This window comes from Aethalodelphis obliquidens, unplaced genomic scaffold, assembly GCF_003676395.1.
Source record: "Aethalodelphis obliquidens isolate GAN/ISIS:26980383/991018 unplaced genomic scaffold, ASM367639v1 scaffold11, whole genome shotgun sequence".
NCBI classification, from domain to species: domain Eukaryota; kingdom Metazoa; phylum Chordata; class Mammalia; order Artiodactyla; family Delphinidae; genus Aethalodelphis; species Aethalodelphis obliquidens.
In genome coordinates, this window is record NW_020837955.1 from 21,183,554 (window position 1) to 21,199,906 (window position 16,353).

Genomic DNA, 16,353 nt, shown 5'->3' on the forward strand with positions numbered 1-16,353 from the left:
TCACATTGGCAAGGCAATGACCTAACACTTTGACCAAAGGATATGAAAAAATGTTACAACGGTTTTTCTGTCACTTAAGCGAGGGTAAGCATTTTGGGATGTACCCTGACTCTTAGGTGACAAGTTCAGAAGTGTGAGTTGATATCTTCATAGCTAGAACTATGCCTGAGCTCCAGGGATACCTATGTCAGGTATCAAAGGGAATGTTTCTTGGTGTATCTGGAAAATTAGAGGTTCAGTATTATCCCTACTTTCTGTGCAGACCCAAACAACTGTGGTTGTTTTTTTGTTGTTGTTCATTTGTTTGCTTTTCATCAGATTGGAAGGCAAGCCTGGTGTTTCAAACTTCTTCTTCTTTGCCTGATGTGGTAAGTTTATAAGGTACTGGGGGGTGGTATATTTGTCACTGTAGAATTTCTACGACTCAGGTTCACATGGGAAAAAATGGTCACATTTAAGTAGCTCTTTCCATCCCATTCTACCTTCCATAAGGATGACCAGGAATCTCACCATTCTCAAAATGTCTTCCTTCTTGACTTCCAGAACTCCTCCCATCATGTCCATGAGGGCTCGGCGTCTTGTGGTGGAGCCCTTGGGAAAAAGCCAAGGTCAGAGAGGGTCACTGAGACAGAGGTCTGACACTCCAGTGGCACTGGGGACAGCCCCCCTGTCCCCAATGTTAGAATGACTGCATTTAGGATTGGGGAGGGTGGGCAGTGGCATGCACGGAGGGGAGAAGAGGAGGCCACTGAGATTCCAGTGACCTCTGACCACAACAAATGCCTTGATGTGTTTCTATGGTGGAGTACAAGACTATTCAACCGAATTAGGAACAAATATCCCTAAAAGGAAAAGGGTCTTAGGTACCATTTAAAAAAACCGCATACCTGTGACAGAAGCAATCGCTCCATTTCACGGGTCACAAGCAATTCTGTTTTGACTTTTTGCTGTGGTTTAATATGTCTCTGAGCTGTAATCTGAAAGAGAAAATGTGGTTTCCTGCTGTTATTCTTACAAAATTCAAGCCATACTTTCTTTCCACACACCGGGAGGAGGTTAGAAGGGATTAAGGAGATAGAGGGACTATCCAGATTTTGCAACCAATTTCCTATCTTGGAATGAAGATGAGGTCCAAAATGAGAGAGTGAGAAAAATAGATGGTTACTGTTAACAGGGACTATATGAGTGTTTGTTATTACTTCTAAGCAACACTATTATCTTTTGCCCCAAAGTAATCAAGATGGTTTCATGTGAGCAAGGGTGTTCTCTTTGAGTTACTTTTTATAAATGAAATATGATTATATTTGAATTGTCTTCTTTAAGCATTTATTTGTAACTGCATTTGTGCCAAACACCTTTTAAGAAGGCTGTCCAGTGAGCCCCTTTCTCTGGGACCCATACTACTCTAATGGCTAGATAATTACTGGAGCTCCATCAGCCTCATTCCCATTATGTGACCCAGCCTCCATGGGTACAGGTGCTGGACCCAAGTTGGACCAAGAAGCCCCTTCCCAGGCGAATCCAGAACTAGGGCTAAGAGATTATAGTTTGGACAAATTGCTCTCTTGAGCATAGGCGATATAACATAGAAACTGCTAGAGGCAGCTGCAATGCAGAGAGAAGTGAGTCAAGAGATGAAGAAAGAGCACTTCTGGACTCTCCACAAGGTTCCAGTGTGTGGTTCCTGCTTCTTTCTAGGCTTGGTGTCCATATCTTCTCTGGACTCTATGGCATTCATAGAAGAAATCCCCATTATTGCTGGGGCTGTGTTAACTGTTTTTGTTACTTGTAACCAAGAATGCTACCTTATACGGTTGCTTCTGGTAGCAAAAACAAGAAGAATAAATAAGAGCCTGGAAAACGTCATGAGAAAGAAGGGAAGAGATGATGTACGGATAATCGTACCTCAGTACTTTCCACAATGAGGGTTCTCTCTGGCTTCTCACAGTCCTCAAATTCTGGTTGCCAGACTGTTTCTTCCAACTCCAGATCCAAAACGATTTCTTGAATTCTTACATTTTTTTCCTTCACACGTGCAATTTCAATCTCTTTTTGTTTATATGCCGCATCAAACTCATTATTGAAAGCAGTTTTTACCTTGTAAATAATATCCTAAAATATCAATGTTATTATAAACACACCATGTATTATACCTTTCCTGGCAACATGGTCCCACAGCTTTACTTTCCCTCCAAAATCACTTTACAAATTATAAGCAAAGTAATCTTTCTAAAATACTGTTTATATTAAGTCACGTCTTGGTTCAGTAATCTATAGTGGCATCCCACCATGGGTAAGGTTAAGCAACAGCATAACTGTTATACTACAACATACTTCCAGAAATGTGCGATGCAATTCAGTGTGCAGGTATATTGATAAGTGGGTAATGGCTACTTGGAGGCTCTTTGGGCTATTCTCTCTACTTTTGTGTATGTTCTTAAAAAAATCCATCATAAAAATATTTTAAAAGAAATATTCAGTATTAAACTTGGGAAATATCTTTTCTTTGGAACCAGGTTTGAGGAGAGGAGGTGAGGAAAAGATGGCCTATAGAGGTCTGGAGAATCTTCCAGAGAAGCACAACCACACACAATATTCTTACTCTGTATGGACAGGTCATTTTCAGGTAGAAAGAGAACCCAAGCTGCCCAGTTGGATCAGCCATTTACTAAGGTGGATGTGGGTCCAACTGGATTGCCCCTAGCTCTGCTGATGAGTAGAATGATGGGTCAAACTAAAAGTAGACTTGACTTTACCGTCAGACTTCAGTCTATATATCTATCCTACTGAAGATGAAACCATTAAAGCAGGGTAGAAAATGATCTTAACGGCTGGCACCAGAATTTCTCTCAGGCTGAAATTACTTTCGTGTAGGAAAACACCTTAATAAAGCAGCAGGAAGGTGAGACACTGAGGGCATAGGTCAGCAGAAGCTAAGCAACAAAAGGGATAACTCAACAGTTCTCAGTATAAATGCACAGGAATTTTAGGTATTGGAGGAGACAAAGAAGAGAAAAAGATAGGAAGGGAGAGCAGAGTAACCCAGCAGGAGGCTAGAACTCAAATTGCAGACATGACTGAAGGATCTTCAGGAATAGGAATGGCCAAACATTAAATTTCAAACCGTCTGCATTGGTGCAATCTCAGTTACTGAGTTTTCGAAAACCTTCAGTAGGCGTGGCATGTACAGGTGTGTTCTGAAACTGACTTGTTTGGTGGAAAGCAAGGAGTAGGAGCTTAGAGCCTGAAGGACACCATACCTTATCCCTGAGCCCCAGCACTTATAGAAATCTTAGAGAGGAAATTGTATTTTCCTAGATTAAGGAGATAGATAAGCATTCACATCTTGATCTTACAAGGAGGTCCTAATTGACATCTGGGTTACCTAGAAGGTGGCATTCAGGGATTTCTTTTATCTTTGAGTTTCCCGATGATCTAAGTAGAAAAATGGTTTGCGGTGTTAGCCAGTGGAGGGTGCTCTTTAGAAAACCTGGTATCACAGAACCCACTCCAAATGGATGAAAACAACTCTTGTCCACGAGCTCCGTTTAAAGAACATGGATGCTAGCCATGTGGATATTTCTCTGTGTACTTTAAAGACATCATTTGATTGGCATTGGATTTCAATTTGAGCCTTTGCAAGACACCTCATGGAAAGTTTTAGAGATTTTCAAGGGTAAAGAAAAAATTCACCCACTTTCAGTAATATAATTTGGTTGATTTTCTCCTCTCTGGAATGAAGTTCCAGTTGGCTTGACAACAAAGAGGTAGGTACCCTAAAATCAGTACTCAGACTACCAAGCAGGTAATTGGGCAAGTTGGTATCTTTTGCTGTCCCATCTTCTTCCTCTTCTTCATCCTCCTCTTCATGATGCTTTTTAACCAACGTAATTGCAGACTGAAACTCTACAATTTCCTTCTGTAGCTAAATATAGAAAAAGATGAAATGAAAGTTATGCAATAAGAAGAATTCTCTAAAGGGCAATTTTGGGACAACTTAATTATTTCAATAATCATTTTAAGATGTTAATTGTCTTGCCAACAACTGAATTTAAAGTGATGTCCTGAACCTGCTGAAGAGAAAGCCTCAGAAATTGATAGACTGTAGATAAATCATAAGAGTAAAAATTCTTCTTGATAGTGTGTAATATTCATATTTTTCTGTCGGGATGACAGCTTCTTGTAAATATTTTGAGTCTTTCTTGGTACTTAAGCATTAAAAAATATACTTTCTCTTCACATTTTACAAAGGAACTTATTCACATAGGACTGGTATGTGTATGTAAAAAGAATTAAGCATGACTTCATTTTAGTTTTAGAAAAAGAATGGATGCAAAGTTCTGGCCAAAATGAAACTACACCAATTGGGCAGTGTTTTTAAGTGGTTTGACAGAGATTGCTGGAAAAAAAAAAAAGCTAGGATTGCTTTAGGAAAACAATAAATCCCACCAAAACAGATTCTACTTCATCCTTGGCCAACTATCTTAAAACACAATCCTCAGTGATAAGAGGTGGTAAAAAGAGTATGTGTGGATGAAGAACTTCTGACCAGGACAAGAACAAAATCCCAAATCTCAATTTTAAAAGTATATCATCATATTTCAGGGATAGCCAATGTTATTAGGATATAGGCTCCTTACGTGGATATAGGCTCCTATATTCATTAGAATATATTCCTACACATAAACAAGGAATATAAATATAAACACAAACAATATCTAAACGTATTTTAAGTAGTATTCCAACTCAAATCTGTATGAAGGAAATCCTGAAAGAAAACACGTCACTTATATAAACACATATATATTTAAAATTGTACTTTAAGACACTCTGCTTCAATCTCTTTTTGCTGCACAACTCTCTTCAATTCTTTCAACTCTTCATCTGTGCGTTCTTTCATTGGGAAGTTCTCAACCACACATGGGATATGAAAGCACTTGGGAAAAAAAGAGCAAAATGAAATAAATCCATTTTTAGAACAATTGTGTGTATCTGGGGCAGAGTGGGGCATGTTTTCTCTCAACAAAATTAATCCATAGGTTATCATGCATGAGTGAAATGGCCCATGGAAGCTTTCTTTAAAATAAAACAATGTAGAGATTATCACACTAAGTGAAGTAAGTCAGAAGGAGAAAGACAAATACCATATGATACCCCTTATATGTGGAATCTAAAATATGGCACAAATGAACTTATCTATTTTGTAGACATAGACAACAGACTTGTGGTGGCCAAGAGGAAGGAGGGAGGGAGAGGGATGGACTGGGAGTTTGGGGTTGGTAGATGCAAACTATTACATTTAGAATAAATGTAGATAAACAACAAGGTCCTAATGTATAGCACAGGGAACATAACTCAATATCCTGTGATAAACCATGATGGAAAAGAATATAAAAAAAGAATGTCTATATGTGTATAACTGAGTCACCTTGCTGTACAGCAGAGATTGTCACAACATTGTAAATCAACTCTACTTCAATTAAAAAAAAAGAAATAAAATAAAACAATGTATGCCTTCAGTATTGGTGTAAACTTTGTATAAAAAATACTGTGCTTTTGTGAACGATTTATTTCTAGAGCAGTGCTTCTCAACCAGAAGTGATTTTCCTGGCCACTGTCTCCATCCTCTCCAGCCCCTCAGGGACATTTGGCAATGTCTGGAGACATTTTTTGATTGTCACTGATTGGGGTGGCAGAGTCTGCTGGGGCCTGGTAGATAGAGGGCAGGGATGTTGCAAAATCCTCCAATCCTTAGGTCAGCCCCTACAACAAAGAATTATCCAGCCCCAAGTGTGCCGTTCTCGAGAAACCCTGTTTTAGAGCAATACTCAATCACATAAATGGAGGGTGATCAATACTTCATTATCTAAACAGGGGGCATATTTGAAAGTGAAAAAGGTGCTGTTAATAGTTACTCTAGGACCACAGGCATAAACTGGGACTCTTGGTCACCCTACACAAAGAGGGAAACTGTGTTGGGAGGAATCTCAATAAAAAGGCACAAAAAACAGTCCTTTAGAAAATGTGAAGGCAGGGGCGTCCCTGGTGGCGCAGTGGTTAAGAACTCACCTGCCAATGCAGGGGACATGGGTTCGACTCCTGGTCCAGGAAGATCCCACATACCGCGCAGCAACTAAGCCTGTGCGCCACAACTACTGAGCCTGCGCTCTAGAGCCTGCGAGCCACAACTACTGAGCCCTCGTGCCACAACTACTGAAGCCCGTGCGCCTAGAGCCCATGCTCCACAACAAGAGAAGCTACCGCAATGAGAAGCCCACACACTGCAACAAAGAGTAGACCCCACTCACCGCAACTAGAGAAAGCCCGCACACAGGAGCAAAGATCTAACATAGCCAAAAATAAAAAAATAAATTAAAAAAAAAAAGATCATAAAAATCTCACTGTGAATATTTAAAAAAAGGAAAAGAAAATGTGAAGGCAGGTACAGGTAGAAATGTGAATAATACGCAGAGCAACTAAGCCCGTGCGCCACAACTACCGAGCCTGTGCTCTAGAGCCAGTGGGCCACACTACTGAGCCCACGTGCCACAACTACTGAAGCCCGTGCGCCTAGAGCCCGTGCTCCACAACAAGAGAAGCCACTGCAATGAGAAGCCATGCACCGCAACGAAGAGTAGCCCCCACTCACCGCAACTAAAGAAAGCCCGCGCACAGCAACAAAGACCCAACGCAGCCAAAAATAAATAAATAAAATAAATAAATTTATATAAAAAAAAGAAATGTGAATAATATTATGTCTAGTTTTCAATCTGTGTGGAATGTGAGTGAAGTGGCGGTTTGGAATAGACAGATATTGAGACCCGGATGCAGGTGGTGTCGTAGAGGAAAGAGGGAAAGAGGTGCTGAAACAAAGCTTAAGAGATGCTGGCTTAGAAGCACATGGGGACTGAGCAGAGAGGAAAGAACAAGACAAGGGAAAATGACACATCGAGGTGGAGTCAGTACAAGAAGGAGCAAGGTGTGCTTCGAATGCTTTCCTATATATGGATCTTCTTAAACTTTTTCTTTTTAAAATTTTCTGCCATGAGACTTCCCATGAAAATTTTCATTGGCAAAGGTGTTGTACCTGAAGTTCTATCTGTTACCTTAAGAGCTCGGCCTTTCACAGCCATCGAATTCCAGCATTCTCCTTTGATAAGTTCAGCCAAATATCTCTTGGCTAGGTTTTGCATCTCAGCATCCTTTCTTATCTTAAGGAACACAAATGAAGGGAAAAGTAAGAATGAAAATGTGGCCTCAAAAACAATCTCAATTGTAAAAACCAGATGCACTTGGAGGGGGATACTTCCCTGTCTTTGGTTTAGTCTGGAGGCTTAGGGTTCCATTCCTTGAGGACTAGGGTATCAACACAAACACCACTAAGGCAGGCAGGTCCTACACAGGAGCCAAGGCAGGTGTGTGGGCAGTTGCACAGCCATGGTAGCTGGATAGCTAACACACACACCATCACAGATCTGCCTGGTTGGCGCAAGGTGGTAAAGCAAACCCACTGTGCCAAGTCTTCCTGTTTTATTAGAAAAGTTTGAAATATGTAAATGTTGGCTTACTCCTTGTCAATGCATATTTGAAGTGGCATTTTGTGACCTCTGTCTTGGGGTTTTATTGCACTATATTCTTCTATTGTTTATGTCCACTGTGAAATGAATGTTCCACTATTCTTGGGGATCGTATGATGTACCTTTTGCCATTTAGAAACATATGTTACCTCAATTAGTTTTACCTCCTTAAGTGATTAAGTATTCTTATTTTAATAAAGTTTGCCAAAAGAGCTGGCATGAAAGTGACACCCAACAATCCTTAGTCCTCAGGGTCCTCTTCAGCAACTTTTTTTTTTTATTTTTTTACTGAAGTATAGTTGATTTACAATGTTGTACAGAACCTCTTTTATTGGCATTTCACTTTGTTGGCAGATTGTTAGCAAACTAGCTGAAAATAATATCTCCCAGATTAGAAAATGTCTTATTTATTTATTCATTCATTCATTTACTCATTTATTCATGTTTATTTTATTCATTGTCTGAACAAATACCTTGTTTAATTTGCGTTTTATTTATTTTTGATTTTACCCATTGAGTTAATGGCTAATACAGTTTTCAATTATTTTTTCTTTTTTTTTTCAGAGATCAAAAATGTTCTTTATTTAGAAATAAAGAAGGTATCTGATGGGCTCTGGACATGATGGTAGACTGGACATGGCTGAGGAAAGAATCTCTGAGCTAGAGAATGTAACAATAGAATCTTCAAAAACATAGAATTCCTTTATTCCTTTTTAATTTCCATGGAATCTGTAGTGATGTCCCTCTTTTCTTCCTAACATTAGTAATTGTATCTATCTCTTTTCTCTTAGCTTAGCTATAGGCTTATTCAGTTTATCAATCTTTTCAAAGAATCGGCTTTTGATTTCATTGATTTTTAAAATTTTATTTATTTTTTTATACAGCAGGTTCTCATTAGCTATCCATTTTATACATATTAGTGTATACATGTCAATCCCAATCTCCCAATTCATCACACCACCACCACCACCACCCCGCCTCGGTGTCCATACATTTGTTCTCTACAACTGTGCCTCTATTTCTGCCCTGCAAACCAGTTCATCTGTACCATTTTCCTAGGTTCCACATATATGCATTAATATATGATATTTGTTTTTCTCTTTCTGACTTACTTCACTCTGTATGACAGTCTCTAGATCCACCCCAATTTCGTTCCTTTTTATGGCTGAGTAATGTTCCATTGTATATATGTACCACATCTTCTTTATCCATTCATCTGTCGATGGGCATTTAGGTTGCTTCCATGTCCTGGCTATTGTAAATAGTGCTGCAATGAACATTAGGGTGCATGTGTCTTTTTGAATTATGGTTTTCTCTGCGTATATGCCCAGTAGTGGGATTGCTGGGTCATATGGTAATGCTATTTTTAGTTTTTTAAGGAACCTCCATACTGTTCTCCATAGTGGCTGTATCAATTTACATTCCCACCAACAGTGCAAGAGGGTTCCCTTTTCTCCACACCCTCTCCAGCATTTGTTGTTTGTAGATTTTCTGATGATGCCCATCCTAACTGGTGTGAGGTGATACCTCATTGTAGTTTTGATTTGCATTTCCTTCATAATTAGTGATGTTGAGCAGCTTCTCATGTGCTTCTTGGCCATCTGTATGTCTTCTTTGGAGAAGTGTCTATTTAGGTCTTCTGCCCATTTTTGCTTTGGGTTGTTTGTTTTTTCAATATTGAGCTGCATGAGCTGTTTACATATTTTGGAGATTAGTCCTTTGTCTGTTGATTCGTTGGCAAATATTTTCTCCCGTTCTGAGGGTTGTCTTTTCATCTTCTTTGTAGTTTCCTTTGCTGTGCAAAAGCTTTTAAGTTTCATTAGGTCCCATTTGTTTATTTTTGTTTTTATTTCCATTACTGTAGGAGATGGATCAAAAAAGATCTTGGTGTGATTTATGTCAAAGAGTGTCCTTCCTATGTTTTCCTCTAAGAGTTTTACAGTGTCCGATCTTACATTTAGGTCTCTAATACATTTTGAGGGTATTTTTGTGTATGGTGTTAGGGAGTGTTCTAATTTCATTCTTTTACATGTAGCTGTCCAGTTTTCCCAGCACCACTTATTGTAGAGACTGTCTTTTTTCCATTGTATATCCTTGCCTCCTTTGTCACAGATTAGTTGACCATAGGTGTGTGGGTTTATCTCTGAGCTTTCTATCCTGTTCCATTGATCTATATTTCTGTTTTTGTGCCAGCACCATATTGTCTTGATTACTGTAGCTTTGTAGTATTAAATTATTTTTTCTTAAACAGCTGTTTTGGCATATTAGTTCTCAGAACCTGTCTGATTCCCAGGCTCCTCCATTCCTCCCCTTGCTACTCTTGGGGCTATTTATCAATCCCTCCAGAATAATGCTAATACTGTGTCTAGGTGGTCATTACTGGGCTTTGGTCTTTGCCCTATTGTTGAGATCCTGGCCAGGGTGGGCTAGTAGCCTGGTCCCTTTAGGACTGGGATCCTTAGCTCTTCCCAGGGGTTAGTGTTCTGCTCCCAGGCGGATTTCTGGTGCCATCTGCTAGCACTGTTCTGTCCTGAACCGTCTGGTTCTACTATCACGCCCAATCTAGGGCTGATATCTCTTCAAAAGCCCGGAGCTCAGGAAAACTAAACAACGTGAGGGAAATGAGCACGTGAAGAACCTTTCTCTGTACCAAAGCCTGCGACAGAGGATCAAGGAGGCTCCTCGAGGGATGCACGGGAATTTGATAAGCATCAAGGGATGGGGGCATCTGGGGCAGAGGCACAGGGTGGGGGTCAGGTGAGCAGAGTGGCTTCATCAGTGGTCAGTAGGTCAACAGTCCAGAGGAGCAGGTTCATGGGGCCGAGTGGTCAGACAAGAGCTTGGAGAAAAAAGCAATGAGAGGGTGAGAATAGGGGCAGGCACCTAAGCCGAACTCATTTTAGAGTGATCAAGATGAATGGGCTGGGAGGACCTGGTGCCAGAATAGGAGGTGGCCTTCCAGGCCTGTGAGGCCAGGGCCGAGGAGGATGAGCCAGAAGCCTGGTGGGCAGACCAGGACTGCTTACCTGCTCAGACTCGAGTTGTGGGCTCCTAGCCAAGTGACTCGACCACCTAAGCCTTAGTTTCCTTACGTGGGGAAAACAATAACCTACCTTTTTGGATTGCTGTGATGATCAAATAACATTCAAAAAGCCCCTAGATTGGTGCCTATCTGTTATAATAAGAAAAAGAGATCATTTCTAATAGCTTCCTGTTGTATGTTTAAAAACAAAAGCCAAATTCTTCACCACAACATACAAGGTCTTCAGAGCTGGCCTCTGCCTACCTCTCCCACCTCATTCTGTGAGGCCCTCTCCTGTCCACTGTGCTACAGCCTTTCTGGCCTTTCTGGCCCTGGAATACTCTGAGCAATTTCTGCTTCAGGGCCCTTGTTCTTGCTGCTCCCTTTGCCTGACATTCTGTTTCCTCAGATCTCTGTATAGCCAGCTCCCTCTCTTCTCTTAGTTTGCAACTGAAAGGTCCCCTCTTTAAAGTTGTCTTCTCTGACCACAGAAGTAGATCCCCCACATCTATTATCGAATCTGGTTTGTTTCCATCATATAATATATAGAGATTTGTTTATGGTCTCTGTTCTCTACTAGAGTAGCCCCATGTGGGTGGGACCTATCTGTATTATTCATTGTATCCCCAGCACCTACAGTAGTGCCTGGCATGTAATAGGTGTTCAATAAATGTTGCAGAATGAATGAATGGATGGGCGAATGAACATCCAGGTGAATTTTATCTCCTTGAGTTAGTCCCTTGAGGTACTTTTGGTATTAATTCTGTTATTTAATATATTTCCTCTCATTCTCAGCCTCATGTCATTTACCATTTGGACAGATCTGCCTCATTTTCACATCTTCACTCCAGTCATTAATAAACATGTTTAACAGGACAGAGTCCTGGGCCACATGATTGGAGATTTCTCTCCTAGAATCATCAGTCAAATAACAAGTCTCTTTTTGGGGTAGCTGTTTAACCAACTATAATTCACTTAAATGTCCTTATATCCAGCTTTATTTAATTCTCTTTTTCAGTGGGGAAAATGTTTTTATACTTGCACACTCAAAGAATCAAATGTACTGTGCAGGTTGAGAGAGAGGTTGCTTAAGAACATCCTGTGTAAAACACTCTTAAGGCTTTTACCCAAAATAAAATCCATATGAGTAAGCAATGTGTTGTGACTGCCACAAAACAGTGCAACGGGTGAATTAATAGAAGTACAGTACCTAGAAAAGTGGAGGTTTCAGTTTATGCTTTTCTCTAAACTGGAAAGATAATAATTAAAATTCTTTTGTGGGTGCCATACAGAAATAAAACGAAATTAGAGGAAAATTACAATAATAATAAAACTATTAAAACTACAGTATATGATATCATAGGAGCTGGGATAGTTAGCCTAGACAAGATACATAGGAAACATGGTAATTGCTAGTCTTCTCTAACCACTTTCACAGTGGCTATAGAGATGGTGCTCAAAGAGTAGAAGAATCAGTGAGTACAGGGAGAAAGATTTCAACTCTAATTAAGAAAGGGCTTACTAAACCAAAAATGTTTGAAGTTGGTATGAGGTGGCTGAGGAGATCTCTAAAAATGTTCAAGTATATGGTGGAAGATGGTTGGCATTAATGTCATGGGGGAGAGACAAACATCAGATGTCTGGCTGGTCTAGATGTTCTTCTTTCCCCTGACTCCCAAATTCAATAATTCTCTGACTCGTTCCATTTGTATGCACTAAATTTGCTGTATTCACATCACTCTAGAAAAAGTTTGTTTTATTTGCATTATCCTAGAAAAGTTCTCCTTCCTATTTTCTTTTTACTTTCTTTATTAAATCTTTATGGTGCTTAAATCAGATTTTTCCATACCTTTGCCACTTCTTCCTCACTTTCATTGTGGAGTCTTTCCAGTTCTTCAAGATCCAGGCCAAATTCTTGTTGCTCTAATTTTGCAATATTATCTACTGCTTCATTTTCTTCCATCATGTCCAGAATCTGAATTTTCCAATAGTAAAGGATGGAGACAAGCAAAGAATTAAACTTTAAAGGGATGGTTTTCCGAGTCTCTTGAGACAGCAACCAATAACAAAAAATAGATATTCTGTTTATCTAAATGTAACTATCAAATAAAGAATTAGGTAATAGGCTTATTTAGGTTTTAAGGTTTAATCCATAAAAGCTCATTTATCTAAAAACAACAAAAATATGTAATGATATTAAGGAATTACTGATATTTAGGTGTGCTAGTAGTAGTATTATTAAGTATTTTCAGAGTTCTTATCTTTTAGACACATATACTTAAATAATTAAAGGTGAAATGATATGACATCTGGGGTTTTTTTCAAAACAAGCACGGGAGAGGATAGTGGATGGTGTATAGAGGCAAAAATATTGGTGATTAGATTTATTATATTATTTTTCCCTCCACTTTTATATATATTTGAACATTTCTGTAATAAAAATATCTTTAAAAGTTTATAGCTTCAAAAAAATTCAGTGACATAGAGCACACGTTACAACATATATGACAAAATATTAATATCTTCAAAATATAAAGAGCCCTTACAAATAAACAAAAAAACAAAGACAACATGAGAGAAAAAAATGAGGACTTCAGTTTCAAAATTGACTGAGAATGGGCTTTACAATCTTCCTTTCTTGCCCCAATCCATAAAATTAAGAGGAAAAAAAGTGTATAATAAATCAATAAATCCAACACTGCAATTAAGAGGGGGAAGAAAAGGATTCTTCAATAGCATGGAAACTGTAAAGTCTGAAGGATGAAAATCAGTTGGATCTGAATGATGCATCATGGCCCCATGGGTCCCCAGGACAGAGCTCAGCAAAAGGTAGAATGGAATACCTGCTGAAGTCAGATCTCCTACACTTCTTCTTCCCAAGCTTGCTGAACTGGTATAGTGAAATTATAATAGGGAATTTCAATTATAAAGAGTGAGAGGGTGGCATGGACTTATATATACTACCAAATGTAAAATAGATAGCTAGTGGGAAGCAGCCGCATAGCACAGGGAGATCAAGGGAGATCAGCTCGGTGCTTTGTGACTGCCTGGAGGGGTGGGATAGGGAGGGTGGGAGGGAGGGAGACACAAGAGGGAAGAGATATGGGAACATATGTATATATATATATAACTGATTCACTTTGTTATAAAGCAGAAACTAACACACCATTGTAAAGCAATTATACTGCAATAAAGATGTAAAAAAAAAATAATGAAAAAGCACAGAGCAAAAAAAAAAGAGAATTCAGCAAGGTGGTCATATATAAAATTAGTAACATTCATATCCAGTAGTATCCAATTAGAAAATGTTATAGAAAATATTCCACTCACAAAAGACCTCATAAGAGATGTATACAAAGTCACTTTTAGACTATAAAACTTCACTAAAGAACTTGTTAAAAATTTGAATAAAGATATATATTTATTTATATGTAATATATAATATTTATGTATTTTATAAATATATACTATATATATGTATTAAATTTCAGAGATGGCAAATAAATTCTTCACCAAATCACACTGTAAGCAGTTATTCTCAATTAAAATCAAATCAGAGATTTTTACAGAGCTCAACAAGCTAACCTTAAAATTCAGATGAAAAAGTAAGTGTGCCTAAAGAGGCCAACATTTTCTGAAAGTGAAGAGCGAAGGGAGAATTACTTTCAAGATATAAAAACATTTTATAAAGCTATAGCAATTAAAATAGTTTGGAATTGGCTAAGGAAAAGATCCATGCTCAATATCAGAACATAGAGTGTCTAGAAATAATTCCGTATTCATGGGAATCCAGGGATTGATGAAGGAGGCACTGCAGATCAGCGGGAAAAGGATGGTATATTCAATAAAAAGCATTGGTGAAGTGTGCTACTTACTTGAAAAAATAAAGTTAGATCTATACCTCATATCCACTCACAAAAGTAAATTACAGGTGAAATAAAGGAGTATCAGGAGAAAATACGTGAGATTTGGAAGCCTTTAAAAATCATGCACATAAAGCAAAAGCTATAAATGATCAATGCACTCGGATAATAATTTTAAACTTTTGCATTTAAAAAGGTACAGTATAGGGACTTCCCTGGTGGCGCAGTGGTTAAGAATCCGCCTGCCAATGCAGGGGACATGGGTTTGAGCCCTGGTCCGGGAGGATCCCACATGTCACGGAGCAACTGAGCCTGTGAGCCACAGCTACTGAGCCTGCCTGCCACAACTACTGAAGTCTGTGCGCCTAGAGCCTGTGCTCCACAACAAGAGAAACCACCGCGATGAGAAGCCTGCGCACCACAATGAAGAGCAGCCCCGGCTCGCCGCAACTAGAGAAAGCCTGCGCACAGCAACAAAGACCCAACGCAGCCAAAATAAATAAAATAAATAAATTTATATAAAAAATACATATAAAAAATAAATTAAAAGGCACAGTATAAAAGTTGAGACAAAACAGAAAATATTTGTAGTATATTGGGCTGAACCATATAAAACAGCAATCTCATGTGGTGCAACCTAATAATAAGGGCTACCTCCAGATTTGCCCAGTGCACGCCTCCGTGCTCTTTTCCTGTTCCAGCTGAGTGGGATGAGATCAAGCAAGGCAACCTTAGAAGCCATGTGCTAGAGACAGCAGAGTCTCTGTCAGCTTGGGTCTCTGAATGACTGCATGGAACAGAGCAGCTGCTGACCTGAACACCTACCCAGAATTATTATATAGGAAAGAAATAAACTTCTCATCCCTATGCCATTATATTTTTGGAGTTTGTTTGTTACCACAGCTTAGCTAACGCTAATTATTATAAAGAAATATAAGTTAAAGATAAAAATAAAGAACTTCTACAATCAACAAGAAAAAGACCAGCAACCCGATAGAAATATTGGCAAAGGACATGAACAGGGAATTTATAGAAGAGGAAATTCAGTCTTCAGAGTTATGAAAAGATGTTCAGCCTCATTAGTAATCAGGAAAACAAAAATTAAGGGGAGGAAATTACCAAAGAAATAATTAAAGAACATTTCCCAGACCTGAAAGAGAAAGGTTTCTTGTTAAAAGTGCTCCAGTGCCTAGCACATGAAGGAGACAAGAAAGCCCAAACAAGCTAGGGTCCTGGTATGAAACAGAATGACACACTCAAATGGCATAAATGGGGGGAGGGGCCTTTAAAACAGATTTGGCATGGTAAGGGAAATCAGCAAGGCATGATAAAGCATCTCAAGCTAGCAACCACGGGAAGCTATCACCACTCCCAGGTCTGAAAGGCAAGGATGGGAAGTGGTTACTAGAACCTGGGGAGATCAGTAGCTGTAGAAGAGGGCTAGCAGTCACTGCCAACTCATAACATCACAGAGGGGAAACTGGAGAAATAAAGACACTGACCTTGTCTTCTCCTGACCCTTGATCGTCTGCTGATGCCACTCACTGTCTAAACCCAAACAGAAGACAGAGGCAAAAGAGCTCACTGATGCCATCCACAGAGGCCAGCCTCTTGGGGCTAGGAGCAGGGTGAAAAAGGGTGAAGAGTAATTCCAGTCTGCACCAGCAAATCAAGAGTATCCATCAAAGGTATGAAGGTGCATATTGTAAAATTTCCAAACACCAGAGAAAAAGAAATGATCCTGTAAGTTTCCAGAGATAAAAATCTGTTACCTAGAGAACTGGGAATCAAAAAGATATTGAGGGCTTCCCTGGTGGCGCAGTGGTTGAGATTCCGCCTGCTGATGGAGGGGACACGGGTTCGTGGCCCGGTCCGGGAAGATCCCACATGC

General features: G+C 39.3%; 1 protein-coding gene across 1 annotated transcript in view; it reads right to left on the reverse strand.

The window, feature by feature from the left end:
• CFAP43 (cilia and flagella associated protein 43) overlaps positions 1-16,353 on the reverse strand; it is a 99,475-nt gene that overhangs the window by 24,352 nt on the left and 58,770 nt on the right. The window contains exons 20-26 of the mRNA XM_027112526.1: positions 12,449-12,574; positions 7,107-7,211; positions 4,820-4,936; positions 3,698-3,925; positions 1,906-2,112; positions 888-977; positions 511-591 (exon numbers count right to left, since the gene is read on the reverse strand). Of these exons, the coding sequence (XP_026968327.1) occupies positions 511-591; positions 888-977; positions 1,906-2,112; positions 3,698-3,925; positions 4,820-4,936; positions 7,107-7,211; positions 12,449-12,574 (954 nt within the window). The remainder of the gene's footprint in view (positions 1-510; positions 592-887; positions 978-1,905; positions 2,113-3,697; positions 3,926-4,819; positions 4,937-7,106; positions 7,212-12,448; positions 12,575-16,353) is intronic.